This window comes from Sarcophilus harrisii, chromosome 2, assembly GCF_902635505.1.
Source record: "Sarcophilus harrisii chromosome 2, mSarHar1.11, whole genome shotgun sequence".
Classification (NCBI taxonomy): domain Eukaryota; kingdom Metazoa; phylum Chordata; class Mammalia; order Dasyuromorphia; family Dasyuridae; genus Sarcophilus; species Sarcophilus harrisii.
In genome coordinates, this window is record NC_045427.1 from 86943237 (window position 1) to 86970126 (window position 26890).

Below are 26890 nucleotides of genomic sequence, written 5' to 3' on the forward strand. Positions count from 1 at the left end.
AAGATTTGAACTCAGGTCCTCCTGACTTCAGGGCTAGTCCTCTAACCACTGCGCCACCTAGCTGCCCCATAAAATATCTTTTAATATTTAAAAAAACAATCAGAAATATTTTAGAGGGCTTTTTTTCCCCCAAGCAAAAACCTTGTAATAATTTGCTTTGGAAAACTTACAAATGCCTAATTATTGATCTTTTCCTTCCACAGATAGGAGCATGCTGCTATGTGGAGTGCTCAGCTTTAACACAGAAGGGTCTGAAGACAGTTTTTGATGAAGCTATCATAGCCATTTTAACTCCAAAGAAACACACGGTGAAAAAAAGAATAGGATCAAGATGCATAAACTGTTGTTTGATCACGTGAGACAGGGCTGCTTTGGCCAGGAATACTATGTATTTCTCTCCCACTATAGGAAACGGTACATTAGAAGCTGAGGTCAAGAAAGTAACTGCCTTCAGAAATCTGTGAAGTTCATTAAGAATAGCCATCCACAGGCCAGGAAGCAGCCAACAGCATCTGAAGCCACAATCTGTTACAAATACTTTATTTTCAGCTAGAAGGTACAATCTCTCAGGGGTTTCATAGTTTAAAAAGCTACAACCACACACCATGTTGCAACTGCATAAAAAATGCTGTAAATGGAATTGCTTGGCTTTGTAGTATAATACTTCAGAAGGTTTGAATCTTCTGCTTTGACCACAAAATTTTCTGCACAGTCTTTATGGAATCTGCACAAAGAAACGCTTTCTCTTTTGCTCCACTTATCTGCTCTTGTATGTGAGCTGCTTCCTGTTCCTGTAAATCCAGACAGGGGAAATGAGAAGACCAGCCACGTACCCAAAGGTGGCTCCCAGCGTACAGGAGATGGGCCAGACCTAAGGAGAGAATGTGGGATACAAGAGGGAAAATGTTTTATCTCGTACTTGAGCACAAGTTCTGTGTAATCTAAACATTTCTATTTTAAAGCTTAATATGCTTTCCTAATGAATGCCAAAACTGTAATAAGATTATACTTGCATTTATCACAAACACTAAATGCTGTACAGTTTTTAGTTAATGTGCAATTAAGATATATCTGGACTTCTGCCAACTGTAGATTTAGTTTGATGCTCCCAAAACTTGCATGAAAAACATGCTAAAACTTAAGTTTTGGGTTAGACTTATTGAATATCTTCCCATTTTGCTGTATATCTTGGGCTCAATTCAGATCTTCAAAGCAGTCCATTTTTATAAAAAATATATTCTTGCCCTGTTGCTGTGGATGTGTACACTAAAGAAGGAATATGTGGTCACCAAACACAGAAAAATCTTTGAACTGTATAAAATGAGGAAAGAAACCTAGAAATCAAAACAAGTGACATAAAATTTATAACAGAACAGAAGCTGTCAAAAGAAGTCCTTTGGAGAACTCCTCCCCGCCAAAAGAGCTAAGATTAAACATCCTGTAGGTTTCCTTTCAGACTTGATAATAGGATAATAAATACACAGACTGGTCTTTGTGATCATCTAGACCAGGGATTCTTAACTTTGTTTTATGGATCCCTTCTTAGAATGTTTTTATATGCATAAATCACAAAAGATTACAAAGAAGACCAATTATTGAAATACAGTTACCAAATTGTTTTTAAAAACAAGTTCATGGTCACAAGGTTAAGAAGCCCTAACAGATTCTAGATTAATCCCTTCCCTCTTTTTTATGAATGGAAATATTTAGGGGACACAGAGGTGAAGGGATTTACCCAAAATTACAAAGGCAGTAAGTGGTAAAACCAGAATTTGAAACCAGATCTTAACTTCCAACTCCTGTACTCTGAACACTGCTAGTCTTTAAATCAATTTCTTGAGCCTTACAAAAACAGGAGTAAGGAATGTTGACTTTATTACCTATTGGATCACAGAATTTCAGAGTTGGAAGGGACTTAAGAGATCACCAATCCAAACCTTATATGAAAAAGGATTCTCTACACAATGTACCCTATAAGCAGCCCCCTGACTTTTGTTAAAAGGGCTCAAACAGGAAGGGGAAATCAGCCTTGTTCCAAAATATCCTATTCTCTCCTTTTAAATTTTTCTTTGTATCAAGTCTAAATTTCCTCTTCTTTAACGTGTGCCCTAATTTGTGGTACTCAGAACTAAAGATTTTATTCCACATACGGTTTGATTTGCTTTCAGACAAACTTCAGTCATAACTACTTTCCAACTTTGGACTTACAAAAATGAATTTTTGAATCCAAGTGAGTCTTTCCATTTATTACTATTAAATTTCTTACTCTTGGATTTGGCCCAATATTTTATTCCATTAAGATCTTTTGAATGCTATCATCCAGCGTATCAGCTTTCTCTCACAATTCTGAATCATCTGCATGTTTTTAAAAGCACACCATCTATCCTTTTATCCATGATAAAAACACCAAACAGCACAAGACCAAGCACAGATGCCCAGAATACTCCATTGGAGTCATCCTAAGCTGGCACCAACCCGTTAAAAATGACTCTGACCCCCTCCCCCAATGATTCAATTAACTTCAAATCTACCTAAATGTATTACTAGCTAACTTTGTTCTCTCCCCCCCCCCCAATTTCCTCCCACAAGATTAGCACGAGATTTCATCAAATACTTTAGTAAAGTAGATCTCATTTGCCCTGATCTAACACTGTGGCAATTGTGTCCAAAAACGAAAGGCTGTATGTCTGGTATGTCCCATTTACATGGATCTTTCATCACCATGTTTCTTTTTCTATAAGTTCACTACTTTCTGGGATTTTCCCAGGAACTGACACCTGCTTCTAGTTGGCAGAGACCATTTTCTTCACAATTTAAAAAAATGAAGACATATGCCCTTCTCCAAACCTGTAGTACTTCTCCTGTTTTATTTTATATGTACTCATCTGTATGTATTTTAGTATGCTAGAATCTCTGGTTCTCTGAAGTACATACCACAGTACTACTTTAAGTTAACAAACCTAAGTCTTCATAGCAGAGTTCTCTTTGGTAGGACTTTGCTAGAGGTCCATGGCAGACTGGCCTAGTACTGAATAACAACACTCTTATGTCATCATTCAAATAAGGCTCATACAAGGGGTAGTCAGTAATTAAGGCAAATTTTCATTTTTATCAAGTATTATTAAATGTATACACCACTACATACCCTCATTACTATGTCTAAATATATAGTATGTACTACACCTTTTATATAAACATATAATCAAGTGAATTTAACCTAAGACTACCCCACCACCACCACTGACTGCAAAATGTTATTATCTCTTTCCATATTTCAGTCAAGAAAATGCATCTGAATCTGGTGGCTAAGAGTATTATAGAAAAATCTAATTTTTATAGCCCAAATCATGATTTCTATAAGGTTTTAGATATAAGCTGCTTAGTTATCACAATTAAACTGCATATGGAACACTATTAGAATGTTCCCACTTGAAAAATATTTCAGTACTTAAATGTGCTGTCAGTCATTAAATGAAAATACAATGGCTCAATGTATCTTAAGTCTATAGGGAATGTTTTGGGTTTTTTTTTTTTTTTAATACAAAAGCTTCTGCGGAATAATAATAAATATTTAGATCATGCTTCTCAATTTATAAAGTGTTTTCCTTACAAGCCTAACAAAGTGTGTTATCCCCATTTTACAGATGAGGAAAACAGTGCTAAGACAGGTTAAGTGATTCCTAAAATATGATCATTGCTCTCAATATTCACATAAATAGGAAGTATTAGAATTGGGACTTGAATCCAGGTGTTTCAAGTCCAAGTTCAGTGATCTTTCCATTTTACCACTGTACAGGATTATTTTCCCCAGTAAAAAAAAGTTATTTTTTTGTATCATCTGAGTTGTTCTTTACATTAATTGGAAAAATGACTTGAATCTAAATCTCAGCAATCTCTACATATTTACCTGGGTGATTTTGGGTAATCTCTCCACCTTTTTAGGTACTAATTTCCTCATCTGTAAAAGCTAAGTGATCTATCTCTGGATGCTTATGAACCTGTCATCTAGAACAACAGATAGTGACTATCTATCATTAGGTCTAGTGAACTGTTGCTTTTATAACCATGAACAGATTCTTTTTAACAGATGAACTCAATCTTTAGAAACCTAGCTGAGTTTATTTAGAATATCTGCATTTATTAGCTGATACACTTCAAAGCTTAGAATTCCTCTCTAGACAGGATGCCAAACTAGTTTAAACAATGAATTTGTGAGGTAATTTCATTATTTGAATTTGCATCGAATAATTCCAGTGGGTTAAAACCAATTGCCACATTTTACATAAACAGTTCAAATTCAAATACATGTCATCTCCCCTGGCTGGGTGCAACTCTACCATCATTACCTTATGCAAGTCACCTCCCTAGGCCTCATTTTCCTCACCTCTAAAGTGAGCTCTTTCCAACTCTAAAATCCTAAAGATTCTAATTCTACCTTGGTTGCAATAAGCATTTTTAAAATCATCTGGCTTTCATCTTCACATTCCAAAGACAAACTATTCATTACTGGTCTTTAGAGCTTTAGTAAAGATGATAAAGTCATCTATGATTCTGAGGTGCCTTAGATTGTACTCTTTAGACCATGATGAGTTTGGGATGATTTTCTCCCACATTGAGAGCTTTTAAAAGGATCATTTTCTTTTAGTCCATAGTATCACCATGCCCCTTTCTCTATTTTATTTTACCCCCACTTAATAGTATTTTATTTTTTTTCCAAATATATATATAGTTTTCAATATTTACTTTTATAGGATTTTGAGTTCCAAATGTTTCTCTCCCCCTTTCTTCCTTGGCAACAAGTAATGCAATATAGGTTATACATATATAATTGTGAATCACATTTCTACATTAATCAGAATCAGGACAAAAGGGAAAATAGTATGCTTCCATCTGAATTCAGATACCATAGTTCTTTCTCTGGATGTGCATAGCATTTTCCATTATGAGTTTTTGGAATTGCTTTGGATCAATGTATGATTAAGAAGAGCTGAGTTTTTTATAGCTGAACATTGTACAATGTTACTGTATACAATATTCTCCTGATTCTGCTCACTTCACTTGGCATCAGTTCATGTAAGTCTTTCCAGGTTTTTCTGAAATCCACAGGCTCATCATTTAAAATGAGCATTTTCTTATGGAAAGTTCTAGTTGCGCTATTTTAACTTAACCAAAGATTTGTTTTTTTTGTTAATATTAGGTCATTGAAAATGGCCTTTTGGAAAAATTCCAATGCTTGAGGATTTTTTTTTTTTTAAAGATAATGAAGGCAGTTCCTTGGAAATAAAAGAAAACTATATTATAGAAATATGAACTAACTTGGAAGACAGTCTGAAATTACATTTTCAACGGAATTAAGTTTGATTAGAGATATAGGAAGTAAATTCAAATAACTTAAATTGTTCTGTTATTGCTTAATATAAGTCCTGCTTTAATGAATAATAAACTTATAATTAGGGTTTTTTTTCATAAAATGTGCTGAAATTCTTAAAAATATTTTTCTCTTAAATTATTTTATACTTTCTGCTTAGTACATTATCGTTTACAGCAAAGTGAACCTCAGTTCAGAATAGGTTAAGCTTTCAAAAATTCCAGATTAGTAGTGCCTGAATAAAGCTTTATCACAGAATACTTTAATAACTTTGGTTTCAAAACAATGTTTATATCTTTAAATACAAAACAGTAGGTTGGTTTTTTTCCTTAATTTTTTTTTGGTCCCATATTAACTCCTAGATGACAAATAAAATGAATATTCAAAATTTAGGATGTATATAAAGCATCTAATCCTGTATAATACACTATATTTGAAAGTAAACAATAGCTTTCTATTAAGGAGAAATTGTAAGTAACTTGTATTAATTTTCTGTTTTTACTTTTATTTTCACTTTTCCTTTTTATCTAATTAAAATATGGCCAAACAAGTCTAAACCATTTGTAGTCAACAAGCTCAGATCTCTTGTAGTCTATTAAATCTAAAAATACTGTTGAAGGTTTGGTGGATCTTCCTTTTAGATCCCAGTCAAATACCAACTTGAGTAAATGAGTCCACTCTCTGTAAATCCCTATCTAATTTCAGGCCTGTGCTAACATTTGTATAACATTCATTGTATTATCTATAAATAGCTGAAATTTTTTTCAAACTTGTGGTCAAATAACCAAAAAAACAAAATACTATTTTTAAATGACTTGTTTAGAACTATGAATTATGGTTCTGAAATAATAGCTTTTCAAAATGATTTTACATAGATCTAGAAAAATACTGTTGCCTTCTTGCCACCAGCAATTAAAACTACCCCCTAATATAGAAGAAAGAAAAACCCTATCCTTCTGCATGTCCCTAAAGCCATCCCAAACCAGATTACACATTATGACTGCTTAGTTTTATTCCTGAGAGAGGCCATAATCCACCTTAACAGGTTAATTTTTTTTCTATTACATTTTGATTTTATTAAACTGAATAATAATTGAAATAAATGGGCCAGTTCTAAAGTATGGGGATATGTGTGTTAAGAAAGACTTCATTTTAAATCATTTTTGTAATAGAATTTAATTTAAAACAAGGAACATTAAAAGGTAGTCAATTTGGAGCAAAGGGCATCAGTAGCAAAAGCAACATTGCCCTAAGCCTCAGCCTTTGTGAAAGGTTGTTATTAGTAGCCACCTCCTAATCAAGATTTCTATTAATGTTCTCCATTAAAAAGTAAGAAATGTCAAAATGCTGAATAGCGTCTTTTCTTCAAATGTTACTTTTACTTAATTCTCTTATTCCATGGTTTTGGTAGCAATACCTTATACAAAGGGTACCTTTTCTTTCTCAATCTTAAAAAGAGACTTGATTTAACATGATATACTCAACACCATGCTTTATTTGGCTATTATGGGCTAGACAAAGAAAATACAAAGACAAGAGTGAGAGAATTGCTATCTTCAATATGCCTACATTTGATCAAAAGAAACACATATGGAGATAGACATAGACAAGTTAGGTACTAAATACATAGTACTAGGTGAGGGAGAGGGAAGTACTAGCAAAAAAAAATTTCTTGTCTTTTTGCTAAAGAGGCGTGCTAGTATAATGCAGAGGGATGGATTAGGAGCCAGAAGACACAAATTGGATGCCTTTGGGCAAATAAACAATAATTACTGGCCACATGGTTTAGTGAAAAAAGGTTTTGAAGTCAGCACCTTAATTCATATCCTAGCTCTGCTACTTCCTATCTGTATATGCACTGCTTCCTCATCTGTGAAATAAAGGAACTGGAATAGATGAATCCCAAAGTCCTTTTCTCTAAAATTTCTTTCATAGAAAGAATATTGAAATATTGAAATAGCTCTCCCTTGCTACAATGAACTAACCCCCAGGAGGATGAGAAATCAATTAACAAACATGTATTAGGAAATTATTACCTGTTAAGCACTGCTGGGTGCTAGAGATGATAATATAAATACAAAAAAAAAAAAAAAAATTCTACTCTTGAGAGTATTTATGACCTATCAGATACAACTCTACTGGGGCAACACGAGTTAGCCAAGTAGTCTTTTGTTCTCTAAAACAGAATAATGGAATAAAGTACTGCATAAAGATAAGTCCAAACTTTTCCCAAAATGATCTTTTTCTTAAAAAATTGTGTGTATACATAGATATGCATACTTAAATATGTATATAGGTTCATAGTACCTATAATAAGCCTTTCTATTAATTCTATGACTTGCCTTTCATATTTTTCATTGTTCATTTTGTTGTTGTTTTTTATTTTTGGTGTTTTTCATCATATAGAAAGGTCTTTTACATGTGTCACTCTTGTTACATTAGTAAAAGGAATGCAGTAAAAAGGAACAAGGTTATATATTTCCTTGAGCACAGAAGAGGGAAAGGGAATAAGTCCTTGCATAGCACCTACTATGTATCAGTCACTGTTCTAAGGACTACAAATATCTGATTTGATCCTCACAACAAACGCTTTGATGAGGGTGCTGTTTTCTCCACTTTAAAGTTGAGGAAACTGAGGCAAGCAGAGTCACACAGCTAGTCAGTAGTTGAGGCTGGATTCAAACTCGGGTCTTCCTGACTCTAGGCCCAGTGCTCCACCTTGCTACCTTTAAATAACAGAGGACACAAGTTTCAACAATTCCATGCCTAGAGAATAATTGATGTCCTGGTTTAAAAGATCCTGATAGTTGCATATCAAACATTCAACTTTTAGAGTATTTAATAAATGTTAAACAGAATTAATATTTAAGTATTTAATTTTGTTAGATTAAATAAAAGGGAGATATGATTTCATCTTTAAAAGACTGAACCAAATTTATCAGAATAACACAACTGAAGCATTAGTTTAGAATAAATAATTTAGACAAGGCACTTGATCCAAGGAATTATCTTTTAAAATTCCCAAATAAAAGGCATGTCTCTTCAGTCAAGTGGAAAACAAAATAATGCCACTGGCTAAGGTATGAATTTGGAAAAAATGTTAAAAATCCAACAAAAAAAATGATAAAATGAAATTTTAGTAAAAAAAAAAAATACAATTCACCCAAACACCCAAAGATATCATTTGATTTTAAAAGCATCTAGTCTATATCAGCTTGCAAAACTAATTTTTCTCTTACAAATAAAAGCATTTAAAAATTTAATCATAAAAATAAAGAGAAAAAAGATATCAAAATCTTTACAGAAATATATGTTCCATGAGAGATGTCATTTTTTTTTCTTTTACATATATTTCATTACTAAGCTAAATATGGCAGCTTATGAATAACTTTTGGGTGACATGGTCAGGGGAAAGACAACCTAGAGGCTGTGACCAATTTGATACTCAAATTTTAAAAATAGCCATAAGTATGTTTGCAAATGTCTTATGTCTTAAATTATATTTCCTGTCTTTTTTTTTTTTTTGGTGATATGTACACTTTAACTTTAAAGTATATACTTACAATGAAAATGTTGCCATCCCCAGTCTACAAATATATATGTTTAGGTCTCTATCTCTATGACAAGAGATATCAGAATTGGAATAAAATGAATAGGTAGCTGCCAATGCAACACATTTTAAAATAAGGCTATCCCCATTACCTAAAAAATGCCTGAAGGGTTGTCCCTTTTCCCTTTGCATGCAATCCCATTTAACAAATATTATTCTTCATATCATCTATCCTAGGAATCAAAACCTATTACACTGAGAATTAGACAAATTAGTCATTAATAGACATGTAGGTGAAGGCAGATTTCCAATTCCATGCTCTAGTCATTCCTATGTTATGAAAGTGACAGAAACATAAATACTATTTTTGAAATCAGTAATAGATGTGTTAGCTTCATTATAGTTGAAAATTTAGATATATACTAATAACTGAGTCACAAACTAAGTTTAGATTGTTTAATTTAAAAAGAAGTTCTTAGAATTAATATATTAATTATTTTACACTCAATATTAATTTTTTACACTCAAAAATCAGAAAAAATATTGATGGTGTTTCCAAATTGCTCTTATTGTTATATGTTTTTAAGGAAAACTGTGTCTAATATATAAATCAAAGAACTGAAGACATTGAAAACTACTGCCTTCAGATGAGCAAAATGACCACAAAGTTGGAACTAGTCAATTACCTCAGGAGCATAACTCAAAGAGAAATTTCTGAAGTTTTAAGGTTTCACAAAGTACTGTCTAATGTGTTTCACTATTTTTTATGTAGAGTGTCAGTTACAAATACAAGTAACTTTGCATTTGCATTCCAAATGACCCTCTTTTAAATTCTGATGAAGTCTCTACTGGTCCAGAATGTTAAATATTCTTCCAGTGTTCAATGAAATACCTTTTCCAACTGGCAGGTTTCTGAATATGGGAAAATATGAAAAGATGAAATTCACTGATCAAGCTTATCTTTTTCTGGTGGTGGAGCTGTATTCAATTTTACAAACATTTATTAAATTACTATATTTCAGGCAATCTGCTAGGCTCTGAAGACAATAATCTACACATATATTCATGGACAAAATTTTTCTAGCAACATTCAGGAAATTTGTGTGTATGTAGAATCATTTAATAAATGTCTAGTGAAAAGGTATAAAAGGGAGATGCTGCGGTAAGAAGTAAAAAGAGTCAGTCCTTAGTAATGGGGAAGAGTAATTTCATAAGTCAGCCCAAGACCTTGCCCTCCTTAACCAAGACTTTAATCAAATGGAGTAGTAGTAATTCAGATAACGCTAATTGGCATGGTTACATCAAAATAAATGGTTAATTTATTAACATCATTGTTATTTAATCATAACCAAAATTCACATACCACTTAACTTCCTACTAAATATATCCAATAAAAGATGGAATTTGATTTAGTACAATATATATATTTAAAACCAGAAAAACACCTCTGTTGCAAGGTGCCCCAAAAGTCTTGAGTGTTTGTATAGAAAAACATTTTACCTAAAAAATATAACAAAATAAGTTCATAAAATTGATACTAGTTTCTGAATACAGTCACTATAAATTTTTAGTAATGTGTCCAGATGTTATGACTCCAATTTTGATTTACATAAAAGGATTTTATACTACCTGGTACTTAACTTTTGTTATTTTTCTAAATTTTGGGAGAAATTCATGTTTATCAAATATTAACTGCTGTATGAAACTGGGCAAGTAATTTTCTTGTATAGCCTCAGGCTATTGTCTAATTTAGACAATTTAGTACATTAGAGAGCAAAAGCTCTGACTAATAGTTGTTTCCTTTTCTCACTAAGTTGCCCAAACCAATGAAAAGCCAGGTCCTATATTTCAGAGAAAAAAAAAAGTAATTCCTACAAATGAAAATGACAAAAAATGGGGACAATAACAATTTATTCTACTAGCACTTATAAAAAAAAACTTGAAGATTCAGAAAGCACTTTATATGTTATTTCACTTGAACAACAATTCTGAGATATATGTGTGACAATGCCCCCCCAATGTCACAGATGAAGAAATTGAGGCTGAGAGAGGTTAAATGACTCCCCAAGGTCACCTGCTAATATATATGAGTCCAGATTTGATCCCAAACACAACACTATCCATCTTGCCATTTGGTTGCCTCAATTCAATACAATGTTCAAATGAATATATCCTATCTATGGGAAAAAGTTGTTCCTTGTGGGATTTCCCGCCTCCCCCTCAAAAAAAAAAAAAAGCCAAAGCTTATTCCTTATTCCTAAACTACTTTATTTTTTTTTTTAAACAACTTTTGATAGGTCCTTCTAAAATATCCAAGATTCAGGGGTTGTTCCTTTAACAGTTTTATAATCAAATAACAGTTTGGTTCTTTAATTATATATTGTTGTTTATTCGTTTCAGTCTTATCTGACTCCTCATGACCCCTCTGAGGTTTTCTTGGCAAAAATACTGGAGTGGTTTGCCATTTCCTTCTCCAGTTAATTTTACAAATAAGGCAGATAGGGTTAAATGACTTGCTTGGGGTCACCCAGCTAGTTGTCTGAGGTTGCATTTGAATTCAGATCTTCCAGACTCCCGACTCTAACCCTAACCCTATCCACTGTGCCACCTAGCTTAGCTACATATAGAAAGATAATTTTTTTTGTAGTTAAAATGGTATTTATCTGATGTTTTTAATTACAGTGCTATAAAAATATGATATAGAAAAGCTCAACATATAAATAAAAGCATTTACACCAAAAAAAGCAATCATTGAACATGCATCCCAAATGAATTCAAATTTGTGAAGGTTCCAAGAATCTAGAGATATAAACATTCATATCTTTCAAGCTTGCTAATTAGTCTTTCAGCTAAAATTTCATCTCTTCCTTCAGTTTCCATCATATATGGGACACTGGTCCATGTCTTAAAAATCACCCCCAAAAAGCCTTCAATTTTTTTTTCCAAGATAAAATATCACAAGATTTTACAAAATATGCACATATATACACATATAAAATTTAAGAGAAAAATTCTTTCATATTCAAATTGGTACAATTCCAGCCCCACAAAACCATAAAAAATTAACAGCTATTGTGTGTTTTACATTGTATGTTAAAAGATATATATATATAAAATACAGGGCTAACAAAGTACCATACTTATAGTAGGTTCAAATAAATATTTGATTTGAGCAATGTTCTATTTAATTGTAATGAAATAATATTTTCCAAATATCTATATTTGTCAAAAGATTCTGGCTTTATATTTTTACCAAGGGAAATATGGCATATAGCAAGTTCAAAGAATTGTGGCTACAATGTTTAGTGGGAAGGGCACAAGTATGAACAGAAGCAAAGGCAGGTTAGAGACAGAATGTAGAGGGCTTTAAATGGAAAAGTAGGGAATCTGTTTTATGCTGGAAGAGATTGAGCCAGAAATTCTTTAATTAGAGGAATAATGTAGTCTGACCTGTGCTTTGGAAAGATTATTTTGGCAGCTTTGTGGAGGAAGGACTGACTAGAAAGTAGAGCCTGGAAAAGCAGGAAGACTAATAAGGAAATTATCACAATAGTAGAGATGAGAGGTATTTTATTAGAATATGTAAGTGCCATGGCCATATAAAGGGAAAAAAAAAGACAGATATGAGGGATATTATGAGGGTACAACTGAAAGGACTTAGAAATTGAGTGGATATAGGGAGTAAGAGAGAGGTGACTGGGAGGACAAGATCATCAAATGATTATGAGACTCCAGGGAAAGAATAAAAAAAAGACTAAATCAGGGTGGGGACTATTTAAGTGAAAAGATGGAGAAAGATGTGGGGATAAAATTGACAAGATCTGACAATTGATGGAGGGTCAGCTGAGATGAACATGGCTGATCAGAAATGTGATCAAGAGCATCCATTGCCTCCAAAGACAGCCCACTCAAGTTCTCAATACCATTTTCCCTTAAATCAAGCCAAGTCACTATTAATTTCCATTAATGTTCTAGGCTTCTGAATCTAAGCAGAATTAAGTTCCTGTTCCACACCACAGCCCTTCAAATAGAGGAAGCTAAAATGTTTCTCCCTCACCCCTCCATCCCCTACCCCAAAATTTTCTGTCTAGATTGAGTATCTCCAGTCCCTCAAGTCTTTTATGGCATGGTCTCTTTTCTTCTGGCCATCTTAGAATTCTTCCCGGGGGTAAGCACTAAGACTTCTCACATCCTTTTTTAAAATGTGTCCCTCAAAAATGAACGTGATACTTGAGACACTTATAGGAAAACCACCAAAACATTCAAAAATAAAATTTTGGTTACAAAGTATTTTTTGTGTGTCTATAAGTCTGTGGAGGAATAGCACAACAGGTTGATTTCCTCCCTTGTTCTGGACACAATGCAGCCTCATTGCATTAGCTATTTTAGCTGCCATGAATCCCAAATCTTTTTCACTCTAAACTTTTAGCCATACTTCATTTATTCTATTACACATGAAGCCAAGTGTTTTTTTTAACCCAAGTATATATCATAAATTATCCTTATAAAAAGTGATCTTATGATTCAAACGAGTTCCAATTGTTCAGTAATGAAGAGAATCAGTTACACCCAGAGAAAGAACTATGGGAAATGAGTGTGGACCACAACATAGCATTTCCACTCTTTCTGTTATTGTTTGCTTGCATTTCTGTTTTCCTTCTCAGGTTTTTTCTTTCTTTCTAGAACCAATTTTTCTTGTGCAGCAAGATAACTGTATAAATATGTATACATATATTGGATTTAACATATACTTTAACATAGTTAACATGTATTGGACTACCTGCCTTCCCTATTAGGGAAGGAGAGGAAAAGTTGGAACAGAAGGTTTTGCAAGGGTCAACGTTGAAAAATTAACCATGCATATAAATTAACCATGCATATGATTGTAAATAAAAAGCTATAATAATAATTTTTTTTTAAAGTGATTTTAGAAGGCCAGTTAGGTGGTGCAGTGGATAGAGCACCATCCCCAACTGTCTCAGCAAAAAAAAAAAAAAAAAAAAAAAAAGTGATCTTAGGGAGGCAGTATAATATAATATAGTAAAATAAAATATAGTAAAGTAAAATAGTAAAAAAAATATAGTCAGTCTTTGAGACAAAAGATTCAGATTCAAGTCCTTCTGACATGATAGTTGTGTGATTAAGGGCAAGTCATTTGACTGACCAAGTTTCAGCCAGTTCTAAGATTGTAAGTTACTGATCTGTATCAGTGAAGGGATTTCTACATGTGAAATTCCATAGTCTAACACTATCATAGATCCAGGCCAACAAAAAAAATTCATCATGTTAAATGCAACTCATCATCTTAATTTACATCAAGATCTTTTTAGATCCTGTCATCTGTCTTATTACTTGTCTTTCCCAGATTCATGTCATCTTAAAATTTGACAAGCATGTCATTTTATGCCATCATATAAATCACAAAAATGCTAAGTAGCACAATCACAGACATATCACTGTTAACATTCTAATATTCACCAAATTCCAAAGTGTTATATATAGTATTATTTTAGATCTTCCAGTGCCCCAAAGAACATTATAAATTATAATGGCAAATATAGTTCTTTTGCTAATATCTTATTCCAACTACTGAGGAAAATTGGAGAACAGTTTAGCAAAGAGAACAAAAAGCAAACAAGCCAGTATTATATATCATACTTCCAAATGTCAACTAATCTGTGATCTCAGTCATTTAGGTACTTCCTCTTTTGATGGATCTCACAATTTATCCATGCTTCACTTTATGTAATTCTTGTCCATGTTCTTTCAGATCTTCCAAAGATGTATCCTGTGTGTTAAAAGACTTCCCCTAGACTTCTTATATTACATGTGAATCAACCTCACTTTGGAATTGACCCATCTCTTAGCCCCTCACTTTTATTATGATCCCTCTACTTCTTTTCCCAATCATAAATTTCATATGCCATCTATCAAAATAAGTTCCAAATGCATCAATGATCCTAAATATTTAAAATGACATTAATTTAATCAAAAAATTAATTGAAATTAATTTTAAAATTATCTTTTTCACGACTGCAAACGGAGAAAAACTCAACCAAGCATAGCTTGAAACAAATATGGCATAAAATGAACAAATATAAAAGGCTTTCTTACCATTGAAAATAATACATACTAAGAATGATTGTTACAGGATTGGGAAATAATCTTTGCATTTAACATTTCTGATAAAAAAAAAAAGAAAAGTCTGACACCAAATTGTTTGCTACTGTATGAATGAATCAGATTATCCTAAAATCTGAGTTGGAAGGGACTCCAGAGACCATCTAGCATGATCTGTACATAAAGAATCCTCACACAAACCTGACAAGTAATCAATCACCCAGCCTGTGGCTCGGGACTTCCAAGGAGGGTTAACACCACCTCTCAAGGCAATCCCTTCCATTCTAGCAACCCCTCTAGTTGTTAGCAAAATTTTCCTGCTGCCAGGCCTGAATTTGCCTCTTTGCAACTTCCATATATTATTCCTGACTCTTCCCTCTGGAGCCAAAGGGAATCAACTTAATCATTCCTTTCCACATGACAGCTCTTCTGATAGCTGATGATTATAATCTTGTACACTGTACAGATGGATCACTGTACACTATACAGAATCACTGTAAATACAAAGGAACATAGTAATCCACAAACATTACTTGGATTATAAATTGCTTTATATTATCTGATACTCAAAATAACTCTATAACATAAGAATTAAAAGCCATTTTACAAATGAGGAAAATAAGGATTAGATAGACATATTCCAAGTGACTGATAAGAGATGATACAAGTAAATCTGAATCAGGCCTTGGCTTCTATACATACCTGAAATGCCATGCCAGCCTTTTTTCTCTTCCCACTATAGAATTTAGTAGTGAGTCAAATACAAATAAAATGCAATATTGCTACCAGTGTTGCCTGCATTAAAATTAGTATATAAGCATAAAGCTAAATTTAAGTTAAATAAAATAACTACTCTAAGAATGGAATCTGACTTCTGCTTCAAAAATATTAGTTCATCGAATGATTCTTCTTAGACTGGAAAAGGAGCTGTCATAAGATTATGATGTCACTTTTACAGAATGCTTTATGGTCTGCAATATAGGCAATATTATATATTTTTTCTTATTTAATACTCAGAACAACAGTGTATGCTTCATGGGGCTGTTACATCAATTTTATAGAGGAAACAGAGGTTCAATGGCCCAGTCACTTTCCCACAGTTGCTATGTAACTCCAATTTTGTTGTTTTTTTTTTTAAAGAAAAATCCCCAAATTCCTTATTAAATGAAATTAAAACTCGTGGAAAATTAATAGCATGTCTAAATGTCCTTCTTTATCATTCCTATGATTCTTTTCTGCAAAGATGTTTGGTGATACATGACGTTCTTTAATACTGACAGGAAAACCACCAAAACATTTAAAAATAAAATTTTGGTTACAAAGTATTTTTTGTGTGTCTATAACTACAGTAAAGATATTTTTAAAAGTCAAATTCAAAAAATGCTTTTAAAACATCTCCTGAATCTAACTTCATTACAGCACTATAATATTAAAAATATTTAGGTAAAGAACTTAGACACATTAAGAATCTGTTACTTATTGCTTGATCTTTTGCTACGAAGGTATCTACCTAATTAGAAAGTATTTTAATCTGACATTCAAATCAATATCACCAGGTACCATTCTAGGATAGTCACATATTGAGATGACATTCAGAGAATAATCATAATATGTATTCATAATAAAAACATGATCTTTAATTTTTGCACTTTATAATACTCTTTTTCTTAATAATTGCAAATAAAACAAAAAGATACACAATTATCTGTTGATATCACTTAGCAAATAGCAGGTATTCAGCAAAATGTTTTGGCCAAATTTACACAACACATTAACTATTACCAGAAAACTTTTTAAATGTAATGATGCATTTCAACAAAGAAAATAAAGAAAAATATAAGGAATAAGTACCCTATACTTTCTTCCAACAAAAAACAATCTTTTCTAGCAATTCCCATAATCTGATACCTACATCATACTCTCCCCATCATTTATTTCTATTGTAAAAATAAAATAATTTCATCATTTGCTTTTCTGAGCTTACAAGTTGATAGTCAACATAGCCCGCAACGAAGCCAAGAAAATTTTATTAAGTTGTAATTATTCCTGAAATTTTACCTATATTAGTCCTGGCTTTCTTCTACTAATTTACAGATGATAAAACTTAAGTAGATGAAATAAATAACTGATTCATCCAGTTCCTACAATGGCAGCTAATATCAACGCTAGACAATTCCTCCAATTTTTATTTCTATTTATTTATTTGTTTGTTTATTTATTTAATTGCTGGGTCAATTGGGGTTAAATGATTTGCTCAGGGTCACACAGCCAGGAAGTGTTGTGTCTGAGGCCACATTTGAACTCAGGTCCTCCTGACTTCAAGGCTGGTGATCTATCCACTGAACCACCTAGCTGCTTCTTCCTCCAATTTTTAAGTTTGCTGTGATAGTCAGTTATCTTTGACTATATCAATGTCACCCAAAATATTTTTTTTTAAGATAGTTCCTGTCATTATATTTCTGAGTACCCTAGTTAGAGAAGTAGGGAAGACACACATAGTGGGGACCGATCAAAACTAGGAAAATCACCAAGAGAAGATGTGAAAAGCTAGTTCTTTACAGCCACCAAAGTGATTGGTACAGTTATGTCCAGGGTATAAGGCATAGAGGATATTAATATGTTCCCAATGTTCTGCCTAGAGTCCTATTTGGGAACATACCATGATTGGGGATAGGTACTAGGAAATCCCAATTCGACTAGTATCCTGAAATGGCAAATTGCAATCATAGAAACATAGAATTTAAATAGGTTATAAAGGATCTTTGAAATTATTTTAGTTCAATCCCCTATTTCACAGATGAGGAAACTGAAGCAAAGAGGTAAAAAGTAATTGAGCTTTTCATAACTTTTCTAGAACAGTTAAAAAAAGAACCCTGGCTCAAAATTGCATATAAATTTTAAGTACTATAAATTATTTTGTGAATACCAATCATTTTACAAACTAAACCACAATATGATAAGTTTAGCTTAAATATATTAATTACTCTTTCTCTCTCACACTATATATATATATATTCAATATATATATAACTGAAAGGATCATATACATAATACAGGTTTAAAAAAAAAACAATCTTGGATTATCCCACTAAACCAGGAATACATGATTATTTTATAAACATACAAATGCTAACTACCTAAAAAAAAATCTTACAAAAACAGTACTATAAAAACTTGGAGGGAAAAAAATACTTATTACAACCTAGAAAAAAACATTAACTGAGATTTAAACTTGTAAGTATTACTATACTTCACTAATCTTGTCTACATGCTGTAGTCACATAATCTATTGATTTAGGTAATGAAAACTGACCTGCCATGGCCTCTCCCAATCCAATGGAATAGGAAATGCTCCAAGCCATGCTCCTACCACACTGGACAGTGTAGTGATCTGAAGACTATTATCCCAAATAGATGTAGCTCTGTAAAACACAAATTAACATTTAAGGCAACAGGTTAGCTGCTGGAATGAATACTATTTTTGCTAATCTTTTAAAATGAGTGTGTCAAACTGTTTTGTCATCAATTGTTAAAAATTATAACATGTTTATAAATTTATGAAAGTTAAGGCTAAAAAAGGTCTTCAAATAATATGCCCATGGCTATACAAAGAATTAGTACAAAAATATGAAAATAGAATTTATACAACCTAACAAATGAATTCATGCCTTACCATAAAGACCAGTCATGGAGGCAGTCTGGTAAAATCTATGGACTCCTTCTCAGAATAATATTTTTAAATAATTGAACAAAATATTAAATTTCAATTAGAGGCTTGTGAAAATAAATAATGTAATGCCCACATACACATATGCAAGGGATCCATGAAATCTATTCAACCATTATAAGCTTTCTATTCTGTTAAATTCCAGTTAAGAATACTATATATAAACCTGAAACATTTATACGAATTGATGCAAAGTGAGATTAGCAAAACATTCAGCAACACTGTAATAATGATCAACTGTGAAAGACTTAGCTATCAGCATTCTAAAAATGGATAATTTTGATCACATTAAATTTAAAAATTTTTGTACAACACAAATGCAAAATGAGTAATTTTGATTATATTATTTTTTAAAAATTCTAATATTATTTTATTTTTCCAAATATGTGCAAAGATAGTTTTAACATTTACCTTTGCAGAACGTTTTATAACCAATTTTTCTCTCCCCCCTTCCCAATATAGCAAGCAATCTGATATAGGTTAAACATGTGTAGTTCTTCTAAATATATTTCCATATTCATCCTACTGGGCAAAAAAAAAAAAAAAAAAAAATCAGAGCAAAAAGGAAAAAAACACAAGAAAGGAAAAAAGAAACAAGTAAACAAACGATAATGTCAACAAAAAAAGTGAAAATACTACACTTTGATCCACATTAAGACTTCATAGTTCTTTCTCTGGATGTGGGTGCCACTTTCTGCCATAAGTCTACAGGAATTACCTTGAATCACCTCATTGTTAAAAAGATTCCAGTCCACCACAGTTGATCATCATATATTCTTATTGTTACTGCAATTATATTAAATTTAAAAGGTTTTGTACAGACAAAAATAATGCTGTTAAGATTAGAAGGAAAACAAAACTGGAGAAAAATTTTAATAGCAAGTTTTTTTCTGATCAAGGCCTCCTTTCTCAAATATATAGCGAAATAAGTCAAATTTATAAGTACCCAATTCATTCTTAATGAACAAAAGATCAAAGAATACAACTCTGACACTATCCTTAGTTATCCAGGGATAACTGGGAAGCAGCTTAATCTCACTAAGTCTCACTTTCCTCATGTGTAAAATGAATATTATATCCTTAAAAAACTGATATTATCAAAGGGCAGTGGTGAGGAAGTGCCTGAGTCTGACAAGAGTTCTATTTTCAAATATATGCATACAGCCAATTTCCTTAAGTATATAATGCTGTACTATTATATAATGCTGTATTATTTCAATGGACAAGAAAATAGTTGCACAATCCAAATTAGTAATCCAAAGCAATAATAATGACAACTTTAAAACATAGTATTGGATTTGGAGTCAGGAAAACTATAGTTCATATCTGGCCTCAGACACTTATTAGCTGTGTAACAATGAGCAAGTTACTTTACTGTCTGCCTCATCTCTACAATAGGAATAATAACACCATTTACTTCCCAAGGTTATTGTGAGGATGAAGTAAGATATTTTAAAGTGCTTTGTAAATCTTAAAATATTATGTAAAAGTTAGCTATATCATCATCATATAAGCTACCAGATGTAAAATACTGGGTAAACTTTAAAAGTGTTATTTAATTATCTGTTATTATTACTATTTTATTATTTTCTTGTGAAAAGGAGAAGAAAAAAATCCAAAACAGATCACTAAAATGATTTTTCTCCTTAATCCAATTAATTCTATATCTCACTGCCATCATTCTTTTAATTCTTGTTTTTCCACCTGATCATATATTTAGTCTGTGTGTGCATGTGTGAAGAGTGGGAAAAGAAGTGGGTTTGGGCTTAGAGACACTGGGATTGAAAACCTCTTATTCTTACTACCTGTATGATTGTAGATAAATCTTCCATCATCTTTGGGCCTCAGCTTCTTCATTTGTAAAATGTGGGGGTTAGACTAGTTGACCTTTAAAGTTCCTTTGATGCTAACTGTATAACTTTATATTTAAGTTAGTTAACCCTAGATCTGTCTCATGTACCTTTCCAATGAGACTTAAAGCTTCTCAAAAGCAGGAACTATTATTATGTTTACCTCAAAGTACTTTGCAAAGATTAGTTCCTACACATAAGATGCTAAATAAATGTGAGTGATGAGGACCCAATAAAACAGACTCACTATGAATTAAAATGTCAATCAACTAGCACTTTTTAAGTGACAATTATGTGCCAAGTACTGTGCTAAGTGTTGGAGATTCAAAAAAAGTTCCTACTCTCAAGGAGCTCCAAATCTCACAAAGTTGATAATATGTAAACAAATATAAACAAGCAATATCGCAGAGGATAAATTAGAGGTTATCCCGGAAGGAAGACATTAGATATGGAAGACTAGGCTTCTTACAGAAGATGGGACTTTAAGCAAATCTTGAAGGAAGTCAGAGAAGACAGGAAGTGGAACCCAGGAGAGCAAGTGTTTCAAGCAAAGGAACCAGTCAATGTGAGCATTCAAGTGTCATGAGATGGACTGTCCTGTATGAGGAACAGCAGAGCACAGTATCAATGAAATGCAGAGTGTGGGAAGGAGATTAAGATATGAAAGTCTGTAAAGGTAGGAAGGGGCCAGACTAGGTGTAAAGTAAAGTAATGACAGCCAACACCAGGATAACTCTCTGGAGAATAATAGATTTTGTCAAGAAACTGGATGGAGGAGATGAGAGTAAGTAGGCAAAGATGACAATTAGTTTGGGAACCTGGGGTGATGATCTTTTTTTTTTTTTTTTTTTTATTAAAGCTTTTTATTTACAAAGCATATGTTTGGGTAATTTTTCCAACATTGACCCTTGCATAATCTTTTGTTGCAAATGTTCCCCTTCCTTCCCCCCCCCCTTCCCCTATCTGGCAGGTAGTCCAACACATGTTAAATATTTTGAAATACATGTTAGATCCAATATGTATATACATATTCATACAGTTATCTGGTTGCGCAAAAAAAAATCAGATCAAAAAGAAAAACAGAAAAAAAAAACCCAAAATGTAAGCAAAGAACAACAGAGTGAGAATGCTATATTGTGTTCTACCCTCTGTTCCCATGGTTCTTCTCTCTGGGTATAGATGGATCTCTTCATCACTGCACAAGTGGAACTGGTCCAAATCATCTCAGTGTTGAAGAGAGCCACATCCGTCAGAAATGATCATCATATAATATTGATATTGTCATGTACAATGATCTTCTGGTTCTGCTCATTTCACTCAGCATCAGTTCATGTATCTCTCTCCAGGCCTCTCTGAAATCATCCTGCTGGTCATTTCTTACAGAACAATAGTATTCCATAGCATTCATATGCCATAATTTATTCACCCATTCTCCAGCTGATGGATATCTACTCAGTTTCCAGTTTCTTGACACTACAAAGAGGGCTGCCACAAATATTTTTGCAAATGTGGGTCCCTTTCCCTCCTTTAAAATCTTTTGGGGATATAATCCCAGTACTGATGCTGCTGGGTTAAAGGGTATGCACAGTTTGATAGCTTTTTGAGCATAGTTCCAAACTGCTCTCCAGAATATGATCTTGATAATTAACAGGAAGAGTTTGATTTTGGACACGCTGAGTTTAAGATGTCCATGATACTTCCTGTTCGACCAAATCTTTTTTGTTAAGGTCAAAATTTACCTTTCATCAATGACTAAATAGAAAGATTGCTTTGGCATGTATTTGCTACAATATTTGGGCAAAAATATAAATAATTAGCCAAACAAAGTTAAAAAAGTCATTTTTAAAAAAATCTTGTATAAGTAACTGTCTAGAGTCACTAAGGCAAAATCCTATCGAAGGAACAAAAGTAAATTACATGTAAAATAGTCTTTTTAGGCAAGTGTATGTTTGGCATTTGAACAACATAGCTAGCCCCTCAGAGTTGTGCTTTCTGCCAGAGTTTAAATGCTTAGCAATTTAGTTTGAGAAAGAACCTTATCCTGCCAGGTGATCTTCAAAATCTTACTAAGACAATTTAAATAGAAGCGATTCAGTTTCCTGGCATGGCACTGGTATGCTATCCAGGTTTACAGGCATAAATAATGAGGTCAGCACAATAGCTCTGTAGACCTTCAGTTTGGCAATCTAATCCTTCTCTCCCTCACTTCCTTTGAAACCTTCCAAACACTGAGCTAGCTCTGGCATCATGCGCACCAACCTTATCACCAAAGTGTACACAATGCTAAAGTATACTGTTGTCAAAGGAAGTGAACTTATCCACAGTATTCAAAACTTGTCAGTTTGTTGTAACTGTTGGTTCCCTATATATAAAGTGTGGTGCTGGCTGATGAGGCATTTGTGTTTTCTTGGTGTTATTACATCAAAATTAGCAGAAGAAGCAGGGAACTTATCATTACTTTGTTGCAGCTCAAACCTCAGAGGCTGCCATTTAATACAAACAGAAAAATCACACTAACTCTCCCTCCACTTTAGTTTAGGCTAGTAACTGTTTATTATCAATGAGGTAGTTGACCTTGATGCCATATTCATTCTCATAGAAGATACCTGACAACTGCTGAAAACATCATGCCAAAAAGCACACAGCATTGCTTCACTCCACTGGTGACTGGGATAGCATAAGAGGAATATCCATTATGCAGAACGCAAGTAAGCATGCCATCATGAAAATGACATAAAATACTAATGGAATTCCTCTGAGCAACCAAGTTTTGATATAATTCTCCATAAGTCCTAACGAATGACAGTATCAAAGGCCTTGGTTAGACTGATGAATTTGTGTGCAGTCCTCTGTTCTCCTGGCATTCTCCTGGAGTGTTCAGGCACCAAACACCATAGTGACCATTCCCCAGCTGTTTCTGAGGCCACACTGGCTCTCAAGTAGATGACCATCTTCCAGGTGAAGAACAGCCTATTAATAAAGACTGGCAAAAACTTTGCCAGCAATGACTTAAAGAGATAAGAGATTTACGCCCCCCCCCCCCCACTTTCTCTACTTCATGATTGTCACAGATCAACCTATTTCCTTTTCCTTTATAGAGATGGACATTCTTGACCTCCTGAGGGAATAACCTCCTCTGGCTATATAATTTTGAAAATTTCAATGGACCCCCCCACACACACACACCTTGAAAAATCTCACCTGGAATAAAAATTAGCACCAGTTGCTTTGCCTCAGGTGAGGAGCCTAATGAAATTTAGAAACCTCTTTTTTTTCCAGTTGAAAATCTGGCTAGAGAGGGATTGACTTTAACCTGAGGTAAAAAGTCAATGGCTTCAACATTGATTGATAATGGTCAAGAATACTATGGAAGTGTTCAGTTCATATTTCCAGAATCATGTCCTTCCAAACATGTAGCTCTATCAGCATTGAATAATTGAGATAAACTGTACATCTCTGGCCCATAAATAGCCTTTCGGACATCACAAAAAGCATTTTGGATTTTAACTTTGTTTAAAATTGAATTTTATCTATCTTCCTATTGAGCCATGAATCCTGCATCCTTCTAAACTTTGCTTGCAATTTACTTTTGATAGAATTAATGCTGCTTTCTTAGAAATGGATGAACTAGCCTGCTGGTAAATCCAGTGGAGTTCTTGCTTTTCATTTAGTAGCTTCTGAATTTCCCTATTATTTTTATCAAACCAACAAGTGTTCTGACCCAGATAAAAAAAGGAATGTTGCCGAAAGCTGCCTACTTTCTCTTCCACTGCTGCCAATTGTACATTGGCTTAGCTTTCCCTCCAAGTAAGCCACAAACTTTTCCCTATAGAAGTATTCTAATCTGTTGACATTAAATCTTCTGGCAGTCATACTGCCTTGGAGTCACTACTTTTGTTGAATGCAAATATTTACTTTGTAGAACATAAGTTTATGATTAGTCCAGCACTCTACTCTGATGCACACAGTCTGTCACTCATACTCTGCTTCTTCCTAAAATAACAATTAAATATCAATCTTTGCTGCAAAGGTGCATCTACCAATTTTTATTGCATTTAGGTAAACAGAAGGCTGTGTTGGTAATGAGAAAGACATAAGATATACAAGTGTTCAGTGGCAAGTGACCATTGTTCATGCCATTTCCATCCCTCTCAATTGCCATGCTGTCTGCTAATATGAGCCTCTTCTAGCATTAAAATTGCCAGAATTTTAAGTTCGCATTGTCATGAGCCTATCATGCACTGCTTTTGGTAAGCATACAAACTTGTGGATCAATTTTGATTGTAAAACCTATACCAGCTTCACAGAGCTCCTCTTCACTGTGCCCTCCAAAAAATGTTTATCCAGTTCCAACTCTGGTAAGCTGGCCTTCATTTGCCAGCCCTGTTTCACTCAAGGCTGCTATTCAGATGTGATACCTGCCCAATTCTTTCACAACTAGAGCTGTTCATCTTTCAAGTCTACTGAATTTCATATTGTCCATAAGGGTGTGCACATTCCATGTATTGATGGTGACTGAAATCATCTTTGCAGAAATGTTTGTACTTTTTTTGTATTTTGACCACAGGGTGGGATTCTTGCCTGTCCTTGGACTCAAGCCAGGGTGGGGTAGACCTTTTCTAGCCCCTTTCTCAAACCAGGAGATGAGTAGTGTGGTCCTTAAAACGCTGCTCAGACACCCACGGGCCTGCCAAATCTCACTGCTGCTGCCAATGAGAAAACGCCCCATGGCCTGGTTGCCAATGTACAGCTCCCAGTATGTTCACACCTGCTGTTCATTACTTGCCTGTTACACCACAGAATGTAGAGAGAGGTTAAAAGGGTATGGATGATGTCTTTTGATTTGTGCATAAATTAGATTTAAATGAGATAGAGTTGCATAAAGTCATCTACCCCACTCTTCCAAAGTCATCATGATGTAGTGGCAGGGAAGAGTCAAGACAACTAATGATGGCCCGAGACACAGCGTTTTCAAGATCTGACCAAGCTCAGAAGGTTCTAAAGCACTCACTTCAGCCTTCATCATAGCCATTAGAACAAATTGTTCTCATTCACCCCTATTTCATCAGGAAGTCTTCACATGCTTGGGGGTAGACACCTTAACTCACTGAAAGATCTAATACCCCTTGGTTATCCTCCACCTGGTTTAGCCCAAACTGCTGAAACAATTACTGGGGTTTGGCCAATGTAGAAGCTACAGCTTCTTGAAGCTATAGGTAAGAACTGGATGGCAGACACCAAAGGTGAAAAGCAGCCCTAAAACCAAAACTACTAGTCTGCCCATACTACATCCTACACCTTGGAAGGAGTGGCAACAGCTTCATATTGGAGGAGGTCTATAATCACTGCAGAAAGTGTAGGATGCTAAGAAATAGAAGTCATACTAGAGAGTAAAGTAGTAAAGTTTACTGAATCCATGAAAGATATATCCATGAAAGCAACTGTGGAGACAATGTTGATTTCAAGGAGCAACAATAGTCTAGTTTCCTTGGAAATGTAAAATGAATACTTCTCTAAGTGTGAAGACAGGCAGAATGAGATAAGGTAGGAAAGATAGGCTAGTGCCAAACAGTCTTAAACATCAAAGTGAGTAGTCTGTATTCTACCCTAGGAACATCAAGGAAGATTTCTGAGCAGAACAATGACACAAACTGGGTCTTTAGAAAAATTATTTTGGCAGCTATGTAGATCAATCAAAAACAAGAGCTCTAAAAGCAGCATATTGATTTAGAAAACCACAAAATAGTATCACCAATGTTGTATTTTACTTATTACTTAAACAGATATTTCCCAAATATATTTTAATCTGGTTTGGGCCTCACTAGGGAGTTTTGTAGGCTTGTTGCAGATACGTTTTTCACTTCTGATATAGGCTAGGGGTTGGCCTTTTTTTGTAACCAAGGAGCTAAGAATGGTTTTTACATTTTAAAATAGTTTTATTATATTTAAAATTAAAAAAGACATTCTTAATTTGCAGGACTATACAGAAATAGGTATAGGGGCCACTGGGTCTAGTTTACTGACCCCTGGTATAGATGGTAATTAAAAAGCAGAGAGATTAGATGCATGAAACAGAGGGTAAAATAGACATTGAAAGGATTTATTGATCACCCACTGAAAGGGATCCTAAAATCAAAACACCAAGAAATATAGTGGCCAAATGCCAGAACCTCAAACAAAGGAAAAATACTCCAAGTGGCTAGAAAACCCAATTCAAATATAGAGGAGCCACAAAAGGATCACCCAAGATCTATCAAAGCATCCACATTAAAAGA

The 26890-nt window shown here is 33.7% G+C and overlaps 2 protein-coding genes across 2 annotated transcripts in view; one reads left to right on the plus strand and one right to left on the minus strand.

Annotated features, from left to right (window-relative positions):
* The window catches only part of RHOQ (ras homolog family member Q), a 41575-nt gene extending 38912 nt beyond the window's left edge, over positions 1–2663 (plus strand). The window contains exon 5 of the mRNA XM_012540241.3: positions 204–2663. Coding sequence (XP_012395695.1) covers positions 204–359 — 156 coding nt within the window. The 3' untranslated portion in view covers positions 360–2663. The remainder of the gene's footprint in view (positions 1–203) is intronic.
* The window catches only part of PIGF (phosphatidylinositol glycan anchor biosynthesis class F), a 41871-nt gene continuing 15505 nt past the window's right edge, over positions 525–26890 (minus strand). The window contains exons 5-6 of the mRNA XM_003758310.4: positions 18352–18460; positions 525–871 (exon numbers count right to left, since the gene is read on the minus strand). Coding sequence (XP_003758358.1) covers positions 758–871; positions 18352–18460 — 223 coding nt within the window. The 3' untranslated portion in view covers positions 525–757. The remainder of the gene's footprint in view (positions 872–18351; positions 18461–26890) is intronic.